This window comes from Dermacentor andersoni, chromosome 8 (genome assembly GCF_023375885.2).
Source record: "Dermacentor andersoni chromosome 8, qqDerAnde1_hic_scaffold, whole genome shotgun sequence".
Taxonomy (NCBI): domain Eukaryota; kingdom Metazoa; phylum Arthropoda; class Arachnida; order Ixodida; family Ixodidae; genus Dermacentor; species Dermacentor andersoni.
The window spans coordinates 148,818,061-148,840,183 of record NC_092821.1 but is presented as its reverse complement, the minus strand read 5'-3'; the positions used below and the strand labels follow the sequence as shown (position 1 = coordinate 148,840,183).

Below are 22,123 nucleotides of genomic sequence, written 5' to 3'. Positions count from 1 at the left end.
GAAGCGATTGCAGAACGAACGCGTAATGCCCGATTTAAGATTAGCGCGCTGTGTCAGTCTCCGACGCCATAAACTGCATAGCGCGTTTTCAACTGCGCTGCAAAGATGGCGCCACGAGACACGACGTTTCGGTTACATCCTATCTCGCAGAGTTGGGGACTTGTGACCGCCGAAGGGGAATGTAAATAACTGCCTGCCTTCCAGTTTAGTGACTGTACGTTGGGTTTGCGCAAACACTCGATCGCGCTCGGCGCACAGAAACGCGAGTGACAACGCTCTTCTTTATTTCGTTGTTTTTTGACGGGTTGATTTCCGCCGCAGTGGAACAGAATCAGCAGAAGAGCAGCAAAAACGAAACAAGTGCAGACGACAGCGCGCGCGATGCGCGGACTTTCCGATCTCCCGATTGGTCGACGCGTCGTGACGTCATTGTTTTGTGCGGAGGAGATGGAGGCAGAGGATGAGAGCGTTGCTCGAACTTCCTCCCGCCTCTTCTCTCGGGAGCAGGAGGGATCAACAACCACCTGTGCGAGTTGGAAAGAACGGCGATTGTTGAGTTCGTCGCGGCGGAGAGACTGGCTCGCACGGCAGCGCGGAGTCTCGCAACGGCAGTGCGCTTACTCCGACCAGCCCATCCCACCAGCGGGAGAGTTCGCGGCCCCCCACACCACCACTCGCCGTGTTTCGTTTCTTTCCTTTTTTTGTATTGCATTTCCCAAAGTGAGCGAAAACGTTGTTCGCACGCATTGTGTGTCGTTCGTCCGTCGGTGGCGTCGCCCCGCCGCTCAACGTCCGGCGTTTTGTTTTGCCAAGTGCGGCGTGCTGTTGGGTTCGCCTGCGCCGGATTGCTTCGTCTGCTGTTGTTGTCGTCCGGAGCCCATGTTTGAAATCTTGTGTCGTGCTCGCTCGGCGGCCCATATGCGGAGGGCCCTCTTCTTCGTCCGAGGTTTGTGGTGAAGTAACCGGTGGTTTTCGCGGCGCGGAGTCATGGATCGCGACAAGTTCCACCGCGCCGCTCGCGACGGATACCTGGATCTTCTCCGGGAAGCCACTCGCAAGGACTGCAACACGCCCGACGAAGACGGCATGACGCCCACCATTTGGTCGGCGTACTACGGCCACCTCGACGCTCTTCGCTTGCTCGTAGGACGAGGGTCAGTAAAAATAGTTTTTTTTTTTGCTTTTGCTTTTCTTCTTATTTACGTGTGCGCTTGCTTGCATTGCCGATGCGTCTGTATTGTGTTTCCACGCCGTCGGCGCGTCAGAGCGGCCGTGCGAACGCACCGCATCGTCTGTGTCGAGCAGATGAATTTAAAAATAATTTTGTTTTTGCGTTTCGTCTGCGGCGCAGTGATCGTCTGCTTCAAGCAGACGAACATCTTTCTGGCGTTTTATCGCCTGGAAGTTTCGTCTGCAACGCGTGGCCGCGTGTTCGTTATCATCGCTGTATCGTGGTTATTGATTATAAAGAAACGCGCTGCACAAGAAACGACAGATGAATATAATAGAAATTGAGAATGCATCACACCTGAACTCGTTGGACGCACATTGCGGAGTCACTCGCAGCAGAAAACAAGGAAATATTGAAGGCACGACGCGTCGTCTGCATCGTTTTTGAACAGACGTTTAGGCTGGTCATCCTTTTTGTCTGCACAATGCACGTACACCTCATTAACCGCTTACTTCATCCCCCCTCCGCCCGCGAGAAAAAAAAAAGAAGTAATAACACAAAAGCACGTTTATAAACGTTGCGGCCCATTCATGTAATACAGCATTGAAAAAAATATTGAAACGGATACGTACTCAAATGTTACGATGAGTGACACCGTGCATAATTTGCACCAGTTATTATTTGAGCGTTAAAAAAACACACTATGAGCAAGACCTAGAAGCAAGATAAAAAAAATGGACTGGAAAAAGTTGTAGACTCCGCTCAGACGTCGCCGCTGCGGCGTGAAAGTACGAATCCAGAAAAGAAGGGATGGCTTGAGAAATAGGACGTTCGTGTCCCGAGGTTATGTCGTGACGCTTCGTTTAAGAACTATCCGAAAGCGCGCTGTACCGAAGCCATACGAACAAGTCGGCTAAGAAGCGGGCACAGCGAGTCAAACGCGTCGTCTTGACAGTGTTCGACTTGTGTGTAACGAGCGCGCCGAGTCTGCGATACTAAATCCCAACATTGAAGTCGTGTTAAGCACGTACGCACGAACCGGTTTAAAACGCTAAACTATCATTTAAAAAGTATATTTTCGTTAATGTTGATCTATCAGGATGATTATTTGGGACAGAGAAATGAAGGTCAGAGTTCCATTTTCTCAATTTCGCCCTGAAAACCGCAGCGTCGACACGTGAGTGTGACGTCACGGATTTCAAAGGATCCTTTAGTATTTTGTCCGTTGCGCCTCACAAGAACTTCTGGACACTAGCCAAATCTTTGGCTCCTCTAGAATAAAGGCAGCGTCTATTCTCCCAGCACTAACCTCCTGTTGGCGTTTGGAAGTCACGTGACAGACTGCCAGGAGAGACCGCCTGCGAGTAAGCCCGAGAGCCTGCATATGTACCCTGACCTAACCTAACTAACCTAGCCTCATCATCATCGTCATCATCAGCCTATTTGTGTCCACTGCAGGAACTAAGCTAACCTTCAGAGAGCTAATAGGAGGTGAGTGCTGGGGGAACTTCCTTTCAGAAGTTGTCTCGGCTGCCGGCTGCCGGGAGAATAAAATGTAATATGAGGTCCTAACATGTCACGCATCGCCGTAACCAAGCAAGAAGAAAACTGTCCAATCCTATCATTAATCTGACGGTTAGGCCCGGAACTACATTCCAGTGCGCAAGGATGTTGCCTAAGTACGCCTCATGCTTTCGGCAGCGCTGCAAAAGATTTGCGATATTGGGTATAATGGCTGCGTAGTCATTCTTACAAATACCTGTGTAAGCGCAGCTTTTCTTTATTGACACGGAAAATGCAGGCGTGGTTCTCATGGTGTAACCACGCATGCGCAAGAGGCAAGCCCCAGCATGTGCAGCCGGCACTACTTAATCATTTGAATGACGACTATAGTACCACCGTTAGTTGGTGCAAATGTGCGATGCAGAGAAGCGCACTTGCGAATTATGAAACGAGTGGGTAATCTATCGATACCGCTCAAATTATATTTTTTGTGTAGAGGTCCTTTGAAAGTCATGCTGACACACATTTTCGAAAAAGAAACGCACAAAGAATTCTCTGCATCAAACTTTCTGAACACCTAGTGGGAGAACTTTGTTTTCGTACTCCTCCGTTGTTTGTGGTCTCCCTACTTTTCTGCCACCAAACCTCCAATCGCCTTTTACTGATCTCTATTGCGGGTATATTTAATTTCTTCCTGCTATCTTTGGATCTGAGGGCTTCGAGGAGGCCAAAGGAGCCTAAGCAGACAGCTGAGATATTTTCACATTCTAATCGCAGCAAGCACATGCTTCCTTTTCCTTGTCGTATCTCACTTCACAAGTGCGTATTCTAAGGTATTCTGTTGTCGCTTCAAAAAGTAAAGATCTTCCGTTTGAGTTATGATAAATTGTTCATTTCCTAATTTCGTTTTTACCTCTTAGGTAGTTACTCACAGCAGATTTCTTTTCCATTTCCGCCGCCCACGAGATTGTCTCAGCTTCTGTGATTAGCGTCCGAAATTCTTTGTTGCCATGTTGGCGTTGCCATGTTGCCATGTGCAGCGGTGGCGTAGAGGTAGAACACCCGCCTCGCGTGCAAGAGGTCCGTGGTTCGAATCCCGGTGCCGCGCAATTTTCCACCGGATTAAAAAAAAAAAAAAAATTCCGCGTGTTGATAAAATTGCGTAAACAGGCCTGGAGTGTGGCCTGATCCCGGTGACCAGAACCGGTAACGCACTCCCTCACCAGAGTAGGATTGGCCACCCTGGTGCAGTACTTGGCCACAACCTCCTATATGAACACACCAATCAAACCCCGGCCCTCAGTCCCCAGCAGCTGCGAAGCAACTGACCACGGCGGCGGTCAGACCTGCGACGCTGCAGAGGGTGCTAAGAATCCCTGGCTCCGGACAGGCCGCCATTGGAATATGAACCTGGCAACGTTTAACGCTAGAACGTTATCTAGTGAGGCGAGTCTAGCAGTGCTACTGGAAGAATTAGAGGGCAGTAAATGGGATATAATAGGGCTCAGTGAAGTTAGGAGGCCAAAAGAAGCATATACAGTGCTCAGAAGCGGGCACGTCCTGTGCTACCGGGGCTTAGCGGAGAGACGAGAACTAGGAGTCGGATTCCTGATTAATAAGAATATAGCTGGTAACATACAGGAATTCTATAGCATTAACGAGAGGGTGGCATGTCTTGTTCTGAAACTTAATAAGAGGTACAAAATGAAGGTTGTACAGGTCCACGCCCCTACATCCAGTCATGATGACCAGGAAGTCGAAAGCTTCTATGAAGACGTGGAATCGGCGATGGGTAGAGTGAAAACAAAATACACTATACTGATGGGCGATTTCAATGCCAAAGTAGGCAAGAAGCAGGCTGGAGACAAGGCAGTGGGGGAATACGGCATAGGCACTAGGAATAGCAGGGGAGAGTTACTAGTAGAGTTTGCGGAACAGAATAATATGCGGATAATGAATACCTTCTTCCGCAAGCGGGATAGCCGAAAGTGGACGTGGAGGAGCCCGAACGGCGAGACTAGAAATGAAATAGACTTCATACTCTGCGCTAACCCTGGCATCATACAAGATGTGGACGTGCTCGGTAAGGTGCGCTGCAGTGACCACAGGATGGTAAGAACTCGAATTAGCCTAGACTTGAGGAGGGAACGGAAGAAACTGGCACATAAGAAGCCGATCAATGAGTTAGCGGTAAGAGGGAAAATAGAGGACTTCCAGATCAAGCTACAGAACAGGTATTCGGCTTTAACTCAGGAAGAGGAAATTAGTGTTGAAGCAATGAACGACAATCTTGTGGGCATCATTAAGGAATGTGCAATAGAAGTCGGCGGTAACTCTGTTAGACAGGATACCAGTAAGCTGTCGCAGGAGACGAAAGATCTGATCAAGAAACGCCAATGTATGAAAGCCTCTAACCCTACAGCCAGAATAGAACTGGCAGAACTTTCGAAGTTAATCAACAAGCGTAAGACAGCTGACATAAGGAAGTATAATATGGATAGAATTGAACAAGCTCTCAGGAACGGAGGAAGCCTAAAAGCAGAGAAGAAGAAACTAGGAATTGGCAAGAATCAGATGTATGCGTTAAGAGACAAAGCCGGCAATATCATTACTAATATGGATGAGATAGTTCAGGTGGCTGAGGAGTTCTATAGAGATTTATACAGTACGAGTGGAACCCACGATGATAATAGCAGAGAGAATAGTCTAGAGGAATTCGAAATCCCACAAGTAACGCCGGAAGAAGTAAGGAAAGCCTTGGGAGCTATGCAAAGGGGGAAGGCAGCTGGGGAGGATCAGGTAACAGCAGATTTGTTGAAGGACGGTGGGCAGATTGTTCTAGAAAAACTGGCCACCCTGTATACACAATGCCTCATGACCTCGAGCGTACCGGAATCTTGGAAGAACGCTAACATAATCCTAATCCATAAGAAAGGGGACGCCAAAGACTTGAAAAATTATAGACCGATCAGCTTACTGTCCGTTGCCTACAAAGTATTTACTAAGGTAATCGCAAATAGAATCAGGAACACCTTAGACTTCCGTCAACCAAAGGACCAGGCAGGATTCCGTAAAGGCTACTCAACAATAGATCATATTCACACTATCAATCAGGTGATAGAGAAATGTGCGGAATATAACCAACCACTATATGTAGCTTTCATTGATTATGAGAAAGCGTTTGATTCAGTCGAAACCTCAGCAGTCATGGAGGCATTGCGGAATCAGGGTGTAGACGAGCCGTACGTAAAAATACTGAAAGATATCTATAGCGGCTCCACAGCCACTGTAGTCCTCCATAAAGAAAGCAACAAAATCGCTATAAAGAAAGGCGTCAGGCAGGGAGATACGATCTCTCCAATGCTATTCACAGCATGTTTACAGGAGGTATTCAGAGACCTGGATTGGGAAGAATTGGGGATCAGAGTAAATGGAGAATACCTTAGTAACTTGCGCTTCGCTGATGATATTGCCTTGCTTAGTAACTCAGGGGACCAACTGCAATGCATGCTCACTGACCTGGAGAGGCAGAGCAGAAGGGTGGGACTAAAAATTAATCTGCAGAAAACTAAAGTAATGTTTAACAGTCTCGGAAGGGAACAGCAGTTTACGATAGGTAGCGAGGCACTGGAAGTGGTAAGGGAATACATCTACTTAGGACAGGTAGTGACTGCTGATCCGGATCATGAGAGTGAAATAATCAGAAGAATAAGAATGGGCTGGGGTGCGTTTGGCAGGCATTCTGAGATCATGAACAGCAGGTTGCCATTATCCCTCAAGAGAAAAGTTTATAACAGCTGTGTCTTACCAGTACTCACGTACGGGGCAGAAACCTGGAGGCTTACGAAAAGGGTTCTACTTAAATTGAGGACGACGCAACGGGCTATGGAAAGAAGAATGATAGGTGTAACATTAAGGGATAAGAAAAGAGCAGATTGGGTGAGGGAACAAACGCGTGTTAATGACATCTTAGTTGAAATCAAGAAAAAGAAATGGGCATGGGCAGGACATGTAATGAGGAGGGAAGATAACCGATGGTCATTAAGGGTTACGGACTGGATTCCGAGGGAAGGGAAGCGTAGCAGGGGGCGACAGAAAGTTAGGTGGGCAGATGAGATTAGGAAGTTTGGAGGGTCAACATGGCCACAATTAGCACATGACCGGGGCAGTTGGAGAAGTATGGGAGAGGCCTTTGCCCTGCAGTGGGCGTAACCAGGCTGATGATGATGATGATGATGATGCTGACCATACCGGTCGCATACTTGCTGGTAAGCTTCCTAGTTATTTTCCTGCACGGTGAGTCAATGTTTTCTCTCCACAATAATCTGAACACTCAGCCCGGTACTTTCTTCCATATTCCCCAGTCGTACTTCATAATTAATTTTACTCTGAGCTTCCCTCACTTCAAAACTTGTCCAGTCCATATCACCCTGCTCAGCTTCATTTGTAGTCTTCCTGTGAGCGCCCAATGCGAGGCGTCCCATTGACCATTGATTGCCATCGAGTCCCGATTGCACTCCTGATTTCAAGCAAAGCAAACAACCGCACTTTCAAATGTAAGTCCTGCAACCATTGCACTTTTCCACATACCCCGGACCACCTCGTGCCTATTGTATCTCCGTAGCGCTCTGCGTTTCATCATGGCCACGTTTCTCTTCCCCTTTGCTATTATTGTTTCTTTTTCATGTGTTTCCATATATCTATTGCCTTCGTTTATACCTATACCAAGGTATTTGTATTCTTTTACCCGAGGTATTTCCTGGCCCTGTGTTGACACTGTCTTGACACTGTCTAGCACGCTATAGCAGCGCTGATAATGAACTGAATTTCTTATTAAAGGGAGGACAGTAGATAGTACATCGGGTGATACCCGGCTCGATGTGTAGGATTTGGCGGTCGTAGCTGTAGAGATGAACTTGGGACGACAGGGCTAGGCGAGCAGGATCTAATTGCAGGATTTACATTTAAAACAGGACATACATTGGCAGACTAGCGCGACTCCCATATGGAGCCCGCAAAACTAACATACAGCAAACAGTTTACGAGCACACAGCTCACTAGTTCATTTCTAGTATGACAGAGCACTCAGCTCCCGACAACGAGCACGACACGAGCACTCTCTAGCAGCCGGCAAACGCTGCTTATAAGCTCTCCGCTTGACGTCATAGTTCGACGTCATCGTTCGGTCGTGGACGGAGCACGAATGGTCGGGAAGGTTCGTCCAAGCATTGTAAACTTGCCGCCGCCCCGCACTATCGTTTACGCCCACACACACGCAAACACACAGGTGCGAAAGTCTGGAGCCGACGACAGAGGGGCGCCGTTCCGCAGTATCGTTTACGCCCCCACACACAAAGGCTCCGGAGTCAACGACCGAGGGCTTCGTAGAACTGTGCTCCGTCTCGGGTGGCGCGGCCAAGTACCACATTCCTGAGCTGACCGCGCGCCACGTGGCTGCCGGTCATCCGCAGTTCTCGGTACCGCCCAGCTTTCAGTGCCGACGTCAGAGGGCTTCGTAGAACTGCTTTGTCCCGGGTGGCTCGGCCAAGTACCAATTTCCGGAGTTGATCGCGCGCCACGTGGCTGCCGGCCGTCCGCAGTTCTCGGAATGGATCCCTGTCTGGTGGGCTTGGAACACGTGCAGCGGGCTGAAAGCTGGCCCGTACGGCCATTCTTAACAGATGGCGATCGACAAATTCGCAAAGCATCAACAAGAACAAACAAACAACTTCCGTTTCAATGATGTGATACATCTAGACAAGAAACGACGATTCTTCCTTTGACAGGGCGATACTTATTCGCTTGCGATATGATACACCTCGGTTATTTCTCTCGTGTATTGATCGCGATGCCTGCGTGATCTTACGGTATTAACAAATAAAGAAACAAGAACCACTTTCCCGACTATGCGCAGTAGGTTGACATTACGATATCATCTTTTCAACCGCGATTTGGACACTAAAGAGAAGCATTAATTACATATACGGTTGATTGCTTCATATCGCATTGGCAGAACTGCAAAGTTCACATAAGCGACCATATAACCGTTACCGCTAGCATGAGCGGGCTCAACTGTTGATAAGGAAAGCAGATCGATCGTCATTTCCGATCGTTCTCGTAATACATCCGTAAAGCTGCTTTCCAACACCTTCGTGTAGCCCGGACAGACCGCTCTCAAACGACAACCAGAATATGCCATAACTCGGTTTGTAGTTATGACGTATACATTGAAAACTCAACTTTGGAAAATTTGGCAGCTAAGAGGCTGAATACCGTAGCAGAGAAACCTGAAGACCGAAAACTCACTTTTTTTTTTATTTCGCGCCAGAAAACTCCAGCACCGAAACTGGTGTGTGACGTCACGGATTACGAAGTTTTCGTTTTCTCGTATTCGCGGCCGTTGTGGATCAGTAAATGCTCTCGAAGCTTGCCGAGTTCACTCTTTGGTTCTGTTAGATTGCACTGTAGCATAACTTCACCGATTTAAAAGTTTAACTAAACCCCAGCACACGCCGTTTAAAATTCATGACGTCACGTTGAACTGATGCGGGAACCTTAAGGTGGCGTCGCCACCTGTCATAAAAAATTTTTTTATCTCTCTCTCCTTCTTGCGTGTTTTACGGCCTGCTAATTTAATTATACATTCGACAGGTCACATTCGAGCGTTCTCGCGACGATGCGATATATATAGTAATTAGCAAATAAATGAATAGCAGTAATTCTGATAAAAACGCCATTCTATAGGTGCTGCGTGAATGCTACTTACGCAAGTGGTTTGTGACCTTTGGCGGGCACAATTTACACGAACAAGTAGAGCCAGCCAATACAAGTTTATTTTTTAAAATGGTTAATTAGGCTTTTAAACGAAAATTCGCTGGTATGCGATTATATAGGACGTTCGGAGACAATTTTGGTTCATTTTTCTGGGGAACTTGTGTTCCCAAATATGCGTTATCAATTTGTACACTCAGCAGGCTAACTTCGCGTTCAGATGCAGGAATATCAACACAATCGAATTGCTCCCTCCCCTTTTTTTTTTAAATTCCGAGTTATTGCATTCAATGACTTTACGGAGTATTTTAATAAAATGCAGTATTTAACTCAACCAACTTACAGAAAACAAACGCCCCTTGGAAACCGCTAAAGAAGAAGCAGCAGGGACAACCGTAAACTGGAACAACAATGCGTTACGCGGTTAAAAGTGAACAGTTGGCACACTCGCTTGCAGCATTGAAAAAGAGCGGTCGCGCGTCATTTATTTATTTATTTATTTCGTCGTCATTTCTTTTTTGTTTGTCCTTGCGTTCTTCGTACCTCTCTCGCAAGTGCGGACCAACTGCACATATGTCGTCGATGTCAACACGACCTGGACGCTGCCGCACGCGGGCCAGACAAATACTGTCGTCACGTCGCTGTCGCGTGGTCACGCAAAAACCGACGCCACGCGTATCAAAACGGGCTTCCAGGTTTCTTTCTTTATTTCTTTGTTTACGCTCGTGTAAAACAGCGGCGTGCGAGCGCAAGCACGCGTTGCATACACGAGCATCAACGCGTCCTCCCCCCTTGACCAACCGCATTAAACCGGTTTAGCAACACGCTCGGCCGCGTAGCGGTGCTGATGACGGCAGCAGCAGCAGACGTCTCGAGCAGACGATGATGACGGCAGCAAGCAGACGTCTCTAGCAGACGACGACGACTTCGGTTTCGTCTGGAACGCTCGTGAGAACGGCTGGCGTCGGGTCGTGGGGAGGGGGGAGGAAAGGTTGCACATAAGTGACCCCCCCACCCCGAGCACGCGCATCGTCGTGTTCTGAGGTTAATCGTTTACACCGACTTTTGCCGACGCGTTTTCGTTCGCCATTATGGAGCCCCGGGGGCGACCGCGTTTTGTGCAACGGAGAAACGGAAGTTGTGCGTGAGTGTCTCGACGCATTGCGTTTGGGATTCATTTTGTACGCGCGTGTGTGTCTGTACATTTTGTAGCGTTTCCTTCGAAAAAGACAACAACAACAACAACATTTATTTAGGGTACATCTCAGGGCTCCCCCAAAGGAGCATTTGAGTGAGGAGGGTACAAATCAATAACGATATTGTGCTGGGGGCGTGCCACTATTCGAAACTTTCGAATAACGACTCGAGTATTGTCGTATTCGATACGGCCATCGAAACGATTAGTCACTATTCGAAATTCCGAACATCTTTGTTATATGTACAGTTTTCGAATACCTCAAATCGACTGCGCACGAAAACACTCGAAAAGGAAGCGAAATGTGATAGCACTTAATTATGCCGTGCGCAGTGATAACGTACTAAGGCACGCTGCGGTGCCCTGAGGGCCAGGCTTTTTTTCGGCTAAGCCAAAATTAATCGCAATAAAAGTCTTCTTTAAATATGGAATGGTGCACTGGGTATTGTACCATATATAGATGCAGCACCTGTGACCTGTTTCCTTTCATCGGATTAAACCTGGATACGTTTTCTTATTTCTTTCATTTCCTTTTCTTTGCAATTCGTAATACTGGCACAATCTGTCACGACCGTACGACCTAGAGGAAAAGTGCGCTTTCTTTCTTTTTCGCCCCGTCATAGCCGCAGACACACGCATATTTTTTTTTTTTTTTTTGGCTCGGTCCTTTCTAAATTTTATATGAAAAATGCATGGCCATGCATGTTCCGAAGGGCCCTTACTCAGGTTATGAACAAACCGCAGTTATTCCTAATGATGGCTTCGTGCTTTTGATGAAATATGTTTTATAATATGTGCAATGTAATGACAGAATCCTTCTATTGTGAGTATGTCACAAAAGTCGCGTTATTTCTTCAATTCTCCGCCCCCGCATCCTATGTATACACGCCTATTAAAGCGACACTAAAGCGAAACAATAAATCAGTTTAGATTAATAAAGCGTTGTCTGAGAACCCTGCAGGCAGTCATTTCAAAATAACACTTTGATTATTAGATCAGAAAATGAAGGTCGAAGTATCAGTATTCGAATTTCGCGCCGAAACCCCGACGCCGGTACATCAGTGTGACCTTAGAGATTCCAAAGTATGTTTTCGCATTTCGGGCCGCATTGGCTGAGTAAAGGTTCCCGAAATTTGCTATGTTTAATATTTGGTTCATTTAGAACACAATGTACTCAATCTGTACCGCTATATAAGTAAGTAGGCCCTAGAAGATGCCATTAAAATCCATGACGTCACAGCGACCAGGTGCGGGGACTTCAAGGAGGCGTCGCCACCCGTCTTTCGGTCTTGTGCTTTTTCTTGCTTACCAAGCGTCTTATTGTGGTAAGAGTGGTGCTTTTAGTGTCGTAGAAAGGTAATTTGCTGATGCAGAAGAAATCATTTTTTCTCTTTAGTGTCCCTTTAAGCATCGCTTCTTTAAGAGTGGGCCGCAAGCATACGTGCCGCACAGTTTCGCAAACGGTGGAGAACGGGATCTTGGGTACGTCCAGAGCACGTTGAGCTATGTGTGTTCGCGACTGCTGTAATGTGTGTGATTAATTTGTTCTCCGGAGAAGGTGACCGCCGGTAGGGTCGGAACCATGGTGGCTACACACCCGGGCTACGTGAAGCCGTCTTCGTCCGCAGCTAGTGTTTTGTGTGTGATTAAATTGACTGCCGGTGAAGGTGACCGCCAGTGGAGCCCGAACTACGGCGAGAACCAGTGCGCGCGTGTGTGATCCATGTCTAGACGGCAAGAGGTCAACGCCGGCGCCTCGAGAGGTTTATAAAAAACGCGCCGATCCGACACTTCACCAGCCTGCTCCGGGGACGATAAACGAACGCCGAGCAACCCCCGGGCAAATAAGCTGCCGACATCACGCCCCGACACCGAACACCGCCAGCCGCCGTGGAAGCCAGCCGGCCGACGTCGAGGCGCCGACTTCGAGGGTCACTTTCGAAATTTTGAAAATTCTTTCAACAGAATTCAGGCCCTAAATCGAAAAAACGCTTCCAACAGTAACTATAATTTGCTTTTATGTCTCAAATGCTACAAATTTAATTAAAATCGGTCCGGAGGTTCTTTCAGAAAAGCGTTTTTTTTTTGCGTTTTACGTGTATTTGAATAGGCCGCGTTCAAGTTGGGCCCAAGCTAAAGCTTCCTCCTAATAACACTGTCCACTTTCCTTGTGTTCAGCCTACGTTTAACCGCGTGCTGGTTTCGTCCGTCCGTCGCCAAGGCAACGGTTTCGGGGGCGTGTCTCAATCTGTTGTATACAGTTGCTCTCGATGGTCCTCCTGTGTTCTCATTGCGGATGAAGTATCCCGCTGAGTCATGCGCGCCACTTGTGCTCTACACGTGCTACACGTAAGCTGTGCGTGAAAGTAACGTTATTACTTTTTTTTTGTTCGCTTCATACATACAGAGCGAAAGTGAGAGGAAAACAATAGATAAAAGCAAATAACGCGCCGTTCCGCATGAAGACGTCCTGGCCTGATCTGTGGTCATACTATATGCTTTTCATTCGGCGCTCGTTGAAGTGCACAGCTCGGACATTTCCACGGAAAGGAAATACTGTCCCAATATGTCCTCAATTTTCGATAATCAAGTGTCTGCTGATTGAGGAAACTCGCTGATCTAGTGCACGTCCCATTGTGAGCAGTGTGCAATGGCGTATGCGCGATTTTCCCTTCGAACTACGGACTTTTCTTATTCGTCTTTTCCTTTTTCGCTCTGTTCTTTGTTTCCTGCCCGTGTACGCGATGTCGGACGCGTCGTGACCTAGATATATACGTTGCAAAGTGACGACCGATACCGCATCACCTATTTTTACTATTGACGTCTATATGCCGTCTATAATAGACGTCCACGCGACCACTATTGATGGGGCTTATGTTTGCGCTTAGCTGGCATCGCATCTTTTTTTGTTGTTATTCCTGACCAAATATACTGGGGCGTACCATAGAAACAACAGCTTAGCCGCAGGCATACCTGCAAGCGTTTCAGCTGAAGCGAAGAGACATTTTTTTTTTCACGTTCGGTCGTTACTGATACGAATGTATGTTCGGTGACCTGCTGTTTTAGCATAGTGAAATGGAGATCTTGCGCTGATCCCTTGTCTTCACTCAATTTTCTCGGCAGGATCACATTTGTTTTCAATCCGCATCCTTTAAAACACTTGATACGTTTGCTAAACGGCTCGTCAGAAAAAATAAATAAAAGGGCAGGCCACCGGACCACCGTAGCCATCGTACGTATAAAAGCGCGACGCCGCAGACGCGTGAACTGATTTCGGTGGAAGCGAGAAGGCTTGCACAGGAAGTAGCGCCTCATTTGGCTTTATGTGCATAAAAAGAAATCTCAATAAGATCAAACACTGAAACATAGCTATCAATTGGCCTTAAATCTGGCTTATCTCGTCGGAAACACCGGCCCGGTAATACAAATGCGTATTCGGTAGTTGTATTAGGTCTTGATGTATATCAAGTACAAGCGCAACATCTACTAGACGTCACAGGCAGGCGGGTTCTTGCCAGAGAAATTCAGGACGTGTACAGTGTGATGCTTTTACTTCGGAAATAGACAGCCTATTGAGTTTATCACTCGACCATTAATGTATGCTATAAGGACTTGGCAGAGGTCAGTTGTTATAGAATTCGCAACGATGCATGTGCACGCTTAATGCAAAAAAAGCGAAAAAAGGAAGTTAGTTTTATGCTGTGTGCATCAGCACGATCCTGCATAAAATTCTGTGACCAGACGTTCTGTTTTATGCCTCCAGACAAGAGCCGCCTGATCTTCAGTGACAGACGTGACATTAAAAGACGTGCCGAGGACAGCAACGAGTACGTCGTCACCAACTGTTCGTCCTGAAGTAAAAAAAATAAAAAAAAAAACATGCAACGTTGATCACTGAAGAGAAGTCCGTGTGCGTATACCGGAGATGCTGGTTTCGGATCTCGCTACTCTTGAGTTGTGCAGCCTTGGGGAGGGGGGGTGTATTCTGTAAGTGTCCACCTTGTGGACTGTCCATTTCGGCCGGTGCAGGCTGTATGCAGTTGTACGAGAAAGGAGGAGACGAGCGGTCCCTACAGCCAATCAGTAGTGGCCGAAATGGTCAGTCCTTTAGGTGGACTCCCACTGAATACTCCCCCCCCCCCCCCTATCTCAAGTGTTTGGACTATCATATTTAAGAAAAAAATTTAAAGAAGAAAGAAGTCGAAGATATATCTCGATCACTGCGTTAAGGATGAAACGAAACGGTATATATACACCTCTCGCGGGTGTATTGATCCGATCCGCGACACTATGTGAAGTCTATTGCGATTTCTGCGCGCTGCAACTATTGGTGCAGGGCGCGCGTATATAGAGAGTGCCGCGCATTGTGTGCTGATAGTTATCCTTCCTTTTTTTTTTTGCACAGCGCCGCTCGGCGAAGCAGTGCCGGTAGTACGTACGGATGCACGCATTGCACGTTGGCGTCGACCCTTTCAATCCGGTGCACGGCACGCGCTAACCGTTTGATGCATATGCGCGGACTAATTATGTGTAAGCGATGACGAACGCGTGTCGGTAGCATACGGAGGTGAACTATATACCTGTTCCGGCGGCTGCACTCTGCCCCATATGATAGCTTGCACGTGACGTCACGGACGCAGCTTCTCACCGTGATGGTTCACCAACGTGGCGCCTATAGGATGACGTCAGTGCAAGCCATCCGACAAATAGCTTGCACATGACGTCACGGACGCAGCTTCTCACCGTGATGGTTCACCAACGTGGCGCCTATAGGATGACGCCAGTGCAAGCCATTCATGATAGACAGCTTGCACGTGACGTCATGGACGCGGCTTCTCACTGTGATGGTTCACCAACGTGGCGTCTGTAGGATGACGTCAGTGCAAGCCATTCATGATAGACAGCTTGCACGTGACGTCATGGATGCGGCTTCTCACCGTGATGGTTCACCAACGTGGCGTCTGTAGGATGACGCCAGTGTAAGCCATTCATGATAGACAGCTTGCACGTGACGTCACGGACGCGGCTTCTCACCGTGATGGTTCACCAACGTGGTGCCTGTAGGATGACGTCAGTGCAAGCCATTCATTATAGACAGCTTGCACGTGACGTCATGGACGCGGCTTCTCACTGTGATGGTTCACCAACGTGGCGTCTGTAGGATGACGTCAGTGCAAGCCATTCATGATAGACAGCTTGCACGTGACGTCATGGACGCGGCTTCTCACCGTGATGGTTCACCAACGTGGCGCCTGTAGGATGACGTCAGTGCAAGCCATTCATGATAGACAGCTTGCACGTGACGTCATGGACGCGGCTTCTCACTGTGATGGTTCACCAACGTGGCGTCTGTAGGATGACGTCAGTGCAAGCCATTCATGATAGACAGCTTGCACGTGACGTCATGGACGCGGCTTCTCACTGTGATGGTTCACCAACGTGGCGTCTGTAGGATGACGTCAGTGCAAGCCATTCATGATAGACAGCTTGCACGTGACGTCATGGACGCGGCTTCTCACCGTGATGGTTCACCAACGTGGCGTCTGTAGGATGACGTCAGTGCAAGCCATTCATGATAGACAGCTTGCACGTGACGTCATGGACGCGGCTTCTCACTGTGATGGTTCACCAACGTGGCGTCTGTAGGATGACGTCAGTGCAAGCCATTCATGATAGACAGCTTGCACGTGACGTCATGGACGCGGCTTCTCACCGTGATGGTTCACCAACGTGGCGCCTGTAGGATGACGTCAGTGCAAGCCGTCTATGTACCGTAAGCGCTGGTTGCGCCTGGAAACGCTGGCTGTGTTGCGCTGGTGGTCAGCACAGGAGACAGTCTGCTCTCGCTGCTAAGAAGACAGCTTGTGAAGTCCAAGAAATGAAACGAATTTGGAACAGAGAGAGAGAGAGAGAGAGAAACAACCATGTAGTCGCCTGCAGAACGACACCATGACTATATGGCGCCGTGACGCGGGCCCTGACGTCTTCTCAGCGGGTGGTCTCTACTCAACTCCAGCGCGTGTTACTCCCGCGGTCGGTCGCCCTGAGGGGCAACGTTCCGTCGGTTTCGCTCGGCCTTTGTCTTTCAAGAAAGACGAATTTGGAAGACGCCTCAACCTGTCGCGGACGTGACTCGGTGGCTATACGGACTGCATGTCCTGGCTAACTTTAGTCAAAATGTTCAATGAAAACAAAAAATCGAAAGAAAAATCGAATAAGAAAGGAAACACGGTGCAAGACACAATTTTAATACCTATGGTGTTCGGTCGCCAGAGGTCTGACGACGGAACACCGGAGGTATTATATTTGCATCTTGCACCGCGTTTTTTAATCCCTCCCACTTTCTTTTTGTTGAACAGCTTGGCTAAAGTTAGCTGTTACACCCTGTGTATATACCGTAGTTTTCCAGGCGGTTAGATTTAATCCGGAGCCCTTGCCCGCTGTGCTGTTTTGGAACGCTACAGGCCCCGCAGTTGAAGTCATCTCTGCGATTTGACGCCACCTCATGTGGACAACACAAAGTTAAAGAAAAGCTGATTTATTCTTTGTACTTTAACACTTTGCGCGTGCGAACCTATATGGAAAGCAAAACGTGGCGTACGGGAAGCTCATGAAAAAACGTGACTACGTTTTCTTATGAAGATCCTCCCGTCGAGTTTTGAAGCATTGGTCTCAGCCGTCATCTTGTTTGGATAGCAAAGTAGCCGACATCGCTTTTGGATTCGATGCTGTCCTCGCGAAGCAGACTTTTTTTGTCGCTTCTTTTTCTCTCGCCGGAATTGGAACGAGGCAAAAGAAGGACACTGTCCGCTTAGTTGTATATTTAGTTACCTGCGGTGAGCATTGCAATACAGCCACACAGAACGCTATAGTTGAGGAAGAACGACTGTGCGTCGTCTGTTCCTACATTCTCACGCAGACGATTCACGAAAGTCGAACAGACGACGCATCGTAATAACCATGGTGGGATGTCTGCGCGCACTGCGGTTAATAATATTCCGAGGCAGAATTTGTTCACTGGACATTTCGTTCGTGTGATACTTGTTTGTCATCGGCCGACCGCCTTGGCCAGTAGTAATAAGTGCAAACATGATAACTTGCAGGTGCCTGTTCCCAGGAATACTTCTGTATATACGAACTTCGTGAATACGTGCCATTGTTGTCGGAGCACAGTTAACGTTACCTGTTTCTGCAATTAAGTCCCAAATCACAGTACACGAGCAATTTTTTTTTGTGTGTGCTCCAACGTGAAAGAGCAGTGCCCCAATATGCGATGGTTGAACTAGAGAGAATTGAGCAGAACATGTCGTTGGACCTCAGCAGTGCGAGTCATCTAATATAGCAATAGCCTGAACACCAGTCGCACTAATTCACCGAGACATTTACGTATATCCTCTCAAGACACTTTCGTTTCTGGTTGTCGTCTGTCCGCATTCCTCTGGTGTCCTTTCCTTTTCTTTTTATTTTTTCGTCACTGCGTTTGCGTGGCTTGGGTTGCTGGCTTCCGGTCGCGGTTTTGTTGCGGCTTGACTACAGAGACACGCGGGAGCGGTTTTGCCGGAGGTATTCGAGGGCGTGTTTCGAGCCACTTTTCGTGCGTTGCGACGCCTGTCGCGTCGTGAGTCAGCGCTTTTCGTGCGCTCCGCGGGGCTCGAGCTAGTCTTGCGTTCCGGGCCCTTGCGGTGCCTCTCGGGAACGACCTTTCGATATACACCTATGTATATACCCCGGCAAGCACGCTCTTGCGGTGTCGGTGTGCCTAGCAAATTCCGTGCCGTCGCTGTATGTGTTCGCGTGTTTTTTTCTCTTTGTCCTTTCCACGGGGCTCCTTCCTTTGTCTACCGCAGCTGGCGACAGACATATGCAGGTTCGGGATAGCGGGCTGGCTTTTTTTTCTTGCGTGTGCTTTCACCCCCGCCCATGTGTCGGTTCGCTTTTCCTGACCAACTTTCCCCTCGATTGCCTTTCATGCCGGAAATCGACCTCTGTCTGGGTGTCCCGACCCGTTGCAATGGTGCCGCATGTATGCCTTGGCAGTGCTGGGTTCTGTAGATTGCATCCGTCGCGGTTATACCTGCGTGTTCTGTACGCGCGGCTACTAGCCCATTTGTGTAACAGCCTCGTGCTGCATCTAGTGGTGGTGGGGTGGGGGGGGGGGGGGGGGCGGAGGGGGAGTTCGTCGTTTGTCACACTCGACGATGGCACACTCAGCATTCTGTGGCATGCAGTCGATGTCGTTCGATGACACAGATTTGTCGCGCAGTGCGGCCATCGGTGGCGTTAGTGTGGCATTCGGGCTTATCATTAGCTGACTCGTGGTGGTGATTTGTTGAGAGGTTGTGTGTGCCGATCCGAGCCGTGCCGCGGTGGATCGGTGCCCGTATGACGTCGCGTCGCTGTGCTCGAGGTAGCGGGTTCGAACCCCGACTGCGGCGGCTTAATTCCAATGGAGGCGGAATGCGTAAAAAAAAAAGAACGCTTCGAGTGTTGTCTATTTGGGGCACGCTGAAGAATAAACCCCGGGTGGTCAAAATTACACCTCCGGAGTCTCTCCCCCCACCACGGCGTGTGCCTCGTAATCGGATCGTGGTTTCGGCGCGTAATTAAAACAGCACAATTTAAATTTTGAGGTTACCGTGGCATTAGTCTATATAGTACTACGGTAAAGGAATTGTGGTGTTTATTTAGAGCTGGCGTTGGTTGTATGTAAGACTACTGAAAAAAAGAGAAGGGCAGAAAAATCCATAATGATCCACCTAGTTGAGGCGTGAGAGAACGTAGTTCAAGACGCACTAGAGAATATATATATATATATATTAGGTGAGGGGTATGATTCGTAGGTTGCGCTTTCCGCAGTTACACTTTTGAGATCGCAGATTTTGACAGTATTTGCATCAGGTAATAGATGAAAAAGAAATACATTGTGTTTGAAAGAAAACTAGAAGTTTATTTACAAGAACGTTTGTTGCCACACATGCGTACTCAAATTAGTTTGTTATTGCATGTTGTATAAGTATATTCCGGTGTGAAGTTTATACAGAGGAGCGCCTGTACCTATCACGAGACCTAAAAAAAAAAAAAAAAAACGAGCGAGCATTTCCAACCAATTCCATCGGGAGCCTCTTGCCTTTCGACGCTCCTATATACACGCCAACTTTGGGTCCGCGGTAAATGCGTCATTTCGCGACCCAAATGCCGGAGCGTGTCAGCTGCGCCGGCGTCCGGAGCAGCAGCCAGGTTTGTGTGTTCAGCGTGTGCGCCTACATACGACGATGGAGCTGTACGGGCGGGCGTTTTGTTTTGCAAACGTGCTGGCCTTTTCGCTTGCTTTTTTTTTTTGTTGTGTTGCCTTCTTTTTTCTTCTCTTTCTTTCTGCCTTCGCCGCTGATGAAGGTGCCAGCCTGCAGCTGGTCACACATAGAGACCGCGGAGACGAGGCACAGACGTCTCCGTGCAGACGTTTGTACGACGACTAGCACTGGTGCGTGAGAGCTCGAAGCAGTGGTTGCCATGGTAACGGGCCTGCGCACCGGTTTATATTGCTTCGGTCGATCTCCGTGGGCATCCGCACTTACATGTTCGATAGCCTTGCAAAGGAATGTGATTTTCTGCTCTGGAAATGTAAGAAGATAGCAAAAAAAAGAAGGGTAAGGAGTTATGCCCACAACAGTCGTCAATCAGTAAAGTCACATTTACTCATTTTGAAGGATACATACACGATTGGACGATCCGATATGCCAAGAGCGTTGGAATAATTGGTTACTCTTGCTTCATCATCATCATCAGCCTGGTTACGCCCACTGCAGGGCAAAGGCCTCTCCCATACTTCTCCAGCTACCCCGGTCATGTACTAATTGTGGCCATGTTGTCCCTGCAAACTTCTTAATCTCATCCGCCCACCTAACTTTCTGCCGCCCCCTGCTACGCTTCCCTTCCCTTGGAATCCAGTCCGTAACCCTTAATGACCATCGGTTATCTTCCCTCCGCATTACATGTCCTGCCCATGCCCATTTCTTTTTCTTGATTTCAACTAAGATGTCATTAACTCGTGTTTGTTCCCTCACCCAATCTGCTCTTTTCTTATCCCTTAACGTTACACCCATCATTCTTCTTTCCATAGCTCGTTGCGTCGTCCTCAATTTAAGTAGAACCCTTTTCGCACGCCTCCAGGTTTCTGCCCCGTACGTGAGTACTCTTGTTTCATACCTCCTTAAGCTTTTTTTCCGCGCCTGCGGAAGTGCTAATATATATATATATATATATATATATATATATATATATATATATATATATATATATATATATATATATATATCGTGCAGTTTTCGTGGTGTGCTAATATTAATATTTGAGACCGAGTCAGTCAAATATACGACTCGCGAATAGGTTCCACAGACGAATAGAGTGTCTAATACTTTTCGGATGACGAGCAGGCCGTTTTCGTCACCATTTACATAACAAAAGTCCACAGAGGGAATCCCTTTGCCACGAGCTCGACCAGTTGGACGTCCGACCACTGTCCGAGGAAGGGATTCTACGCCATCGACAGGACCTCACGTCACAGAAGAAGGCCCTGCAAGAGCTACTGCGCTTCTTGCGATCTACCGGCCTTTGCGAACGTCTCTAACTGGAACGCACTTCACGTGTGTGTCTCTCTCTGTACGTGCATATTTTAACCCTTTCCTCTCTGTCCTTTTTCTAACTCCTATATCCCAACCCCAGTGTAGGGTAGCACACCGGAGACTAATATCTGGTTAACCTTCCTGTCTTTCCTCTTCATCTCTCTGTTATGTAAAACGATGTCCACATCGTAGCATATTCACAACGTTAGCGAATCTCTCTCAATGCACTGAACATTATGAAGCGCGTCGTTTACTGGAATCGCAAATTGAGCATTAGCAACACAGTAAGCGCTTTATTCGCGCGTACTTGGGACGCTTGGGTGAGTTGGAATAACTTAGCAGACAATTGCTCGTCCGGAAATGCTTGTCTCCCTGAACGACTTGCAGCGTGCTCCATTACGTAACTTACCGTGTTTTATGCGTATACCATGGCCGCATGTGGGAAGAAGTTTAGCGCGCTTAATTTGGCTCCAGTGTTATGCTTGATCGCGCACAGCCGACGATGTTACATAATTATTCGAAAACTATCCGAGAAATAAGCGTTTACGTATACGGGGGGGGGGAGGGATAGTGACTGTCCGATTCAATACTGAGTCGAATCGTATACGGTGTACTCGATTCGTTGTCGGAAAGTTTCGAATATTCGCTCACGCTGCATACACATACATACTTCCGAGTTCAGCACGTTCCTTCGCCTTCTGTTGTCCTCCCCTGTTCACGTCCACACGTACGGCCTCACGCTCTACTAAAAACAGCACAATGGGCGGAGAGTTATGCAGCGCGGGTGCATCTTCGCGCCACAGTGACCAGTTATGTATATGTGCACGTCTCGCGCTATTGTGGAGGCGTTCTCTGAGCGCG

At 48.1% G+C, this 22,123-nt stretch overlaps 1 protein-coding gene across 1 annotated transcript in view; it reads left to right on the top strand.

The window, feature by feature from the left end:
* The first annotated feature begins 348 nt into the window (after nt 1-348).
* The window catches only part of Sans (SAM_USH1G_HARP domain-containing protein Sans), a 129,562-nt gene continuing 107,787 nt past the window's right edge, over nt 349-22,123 (top strand). The window contains exon 1 of the mRNA XM_050176570.3: nt 349-1,154. Coding sequence (XP_050032527.2) covers nt 988-1,154 — 167 coding nt within the window. The 5' untranslated portion in view covers nt 349-987. The remainder of the gene's footprint in view (nt 1,155-22,123) is intronic.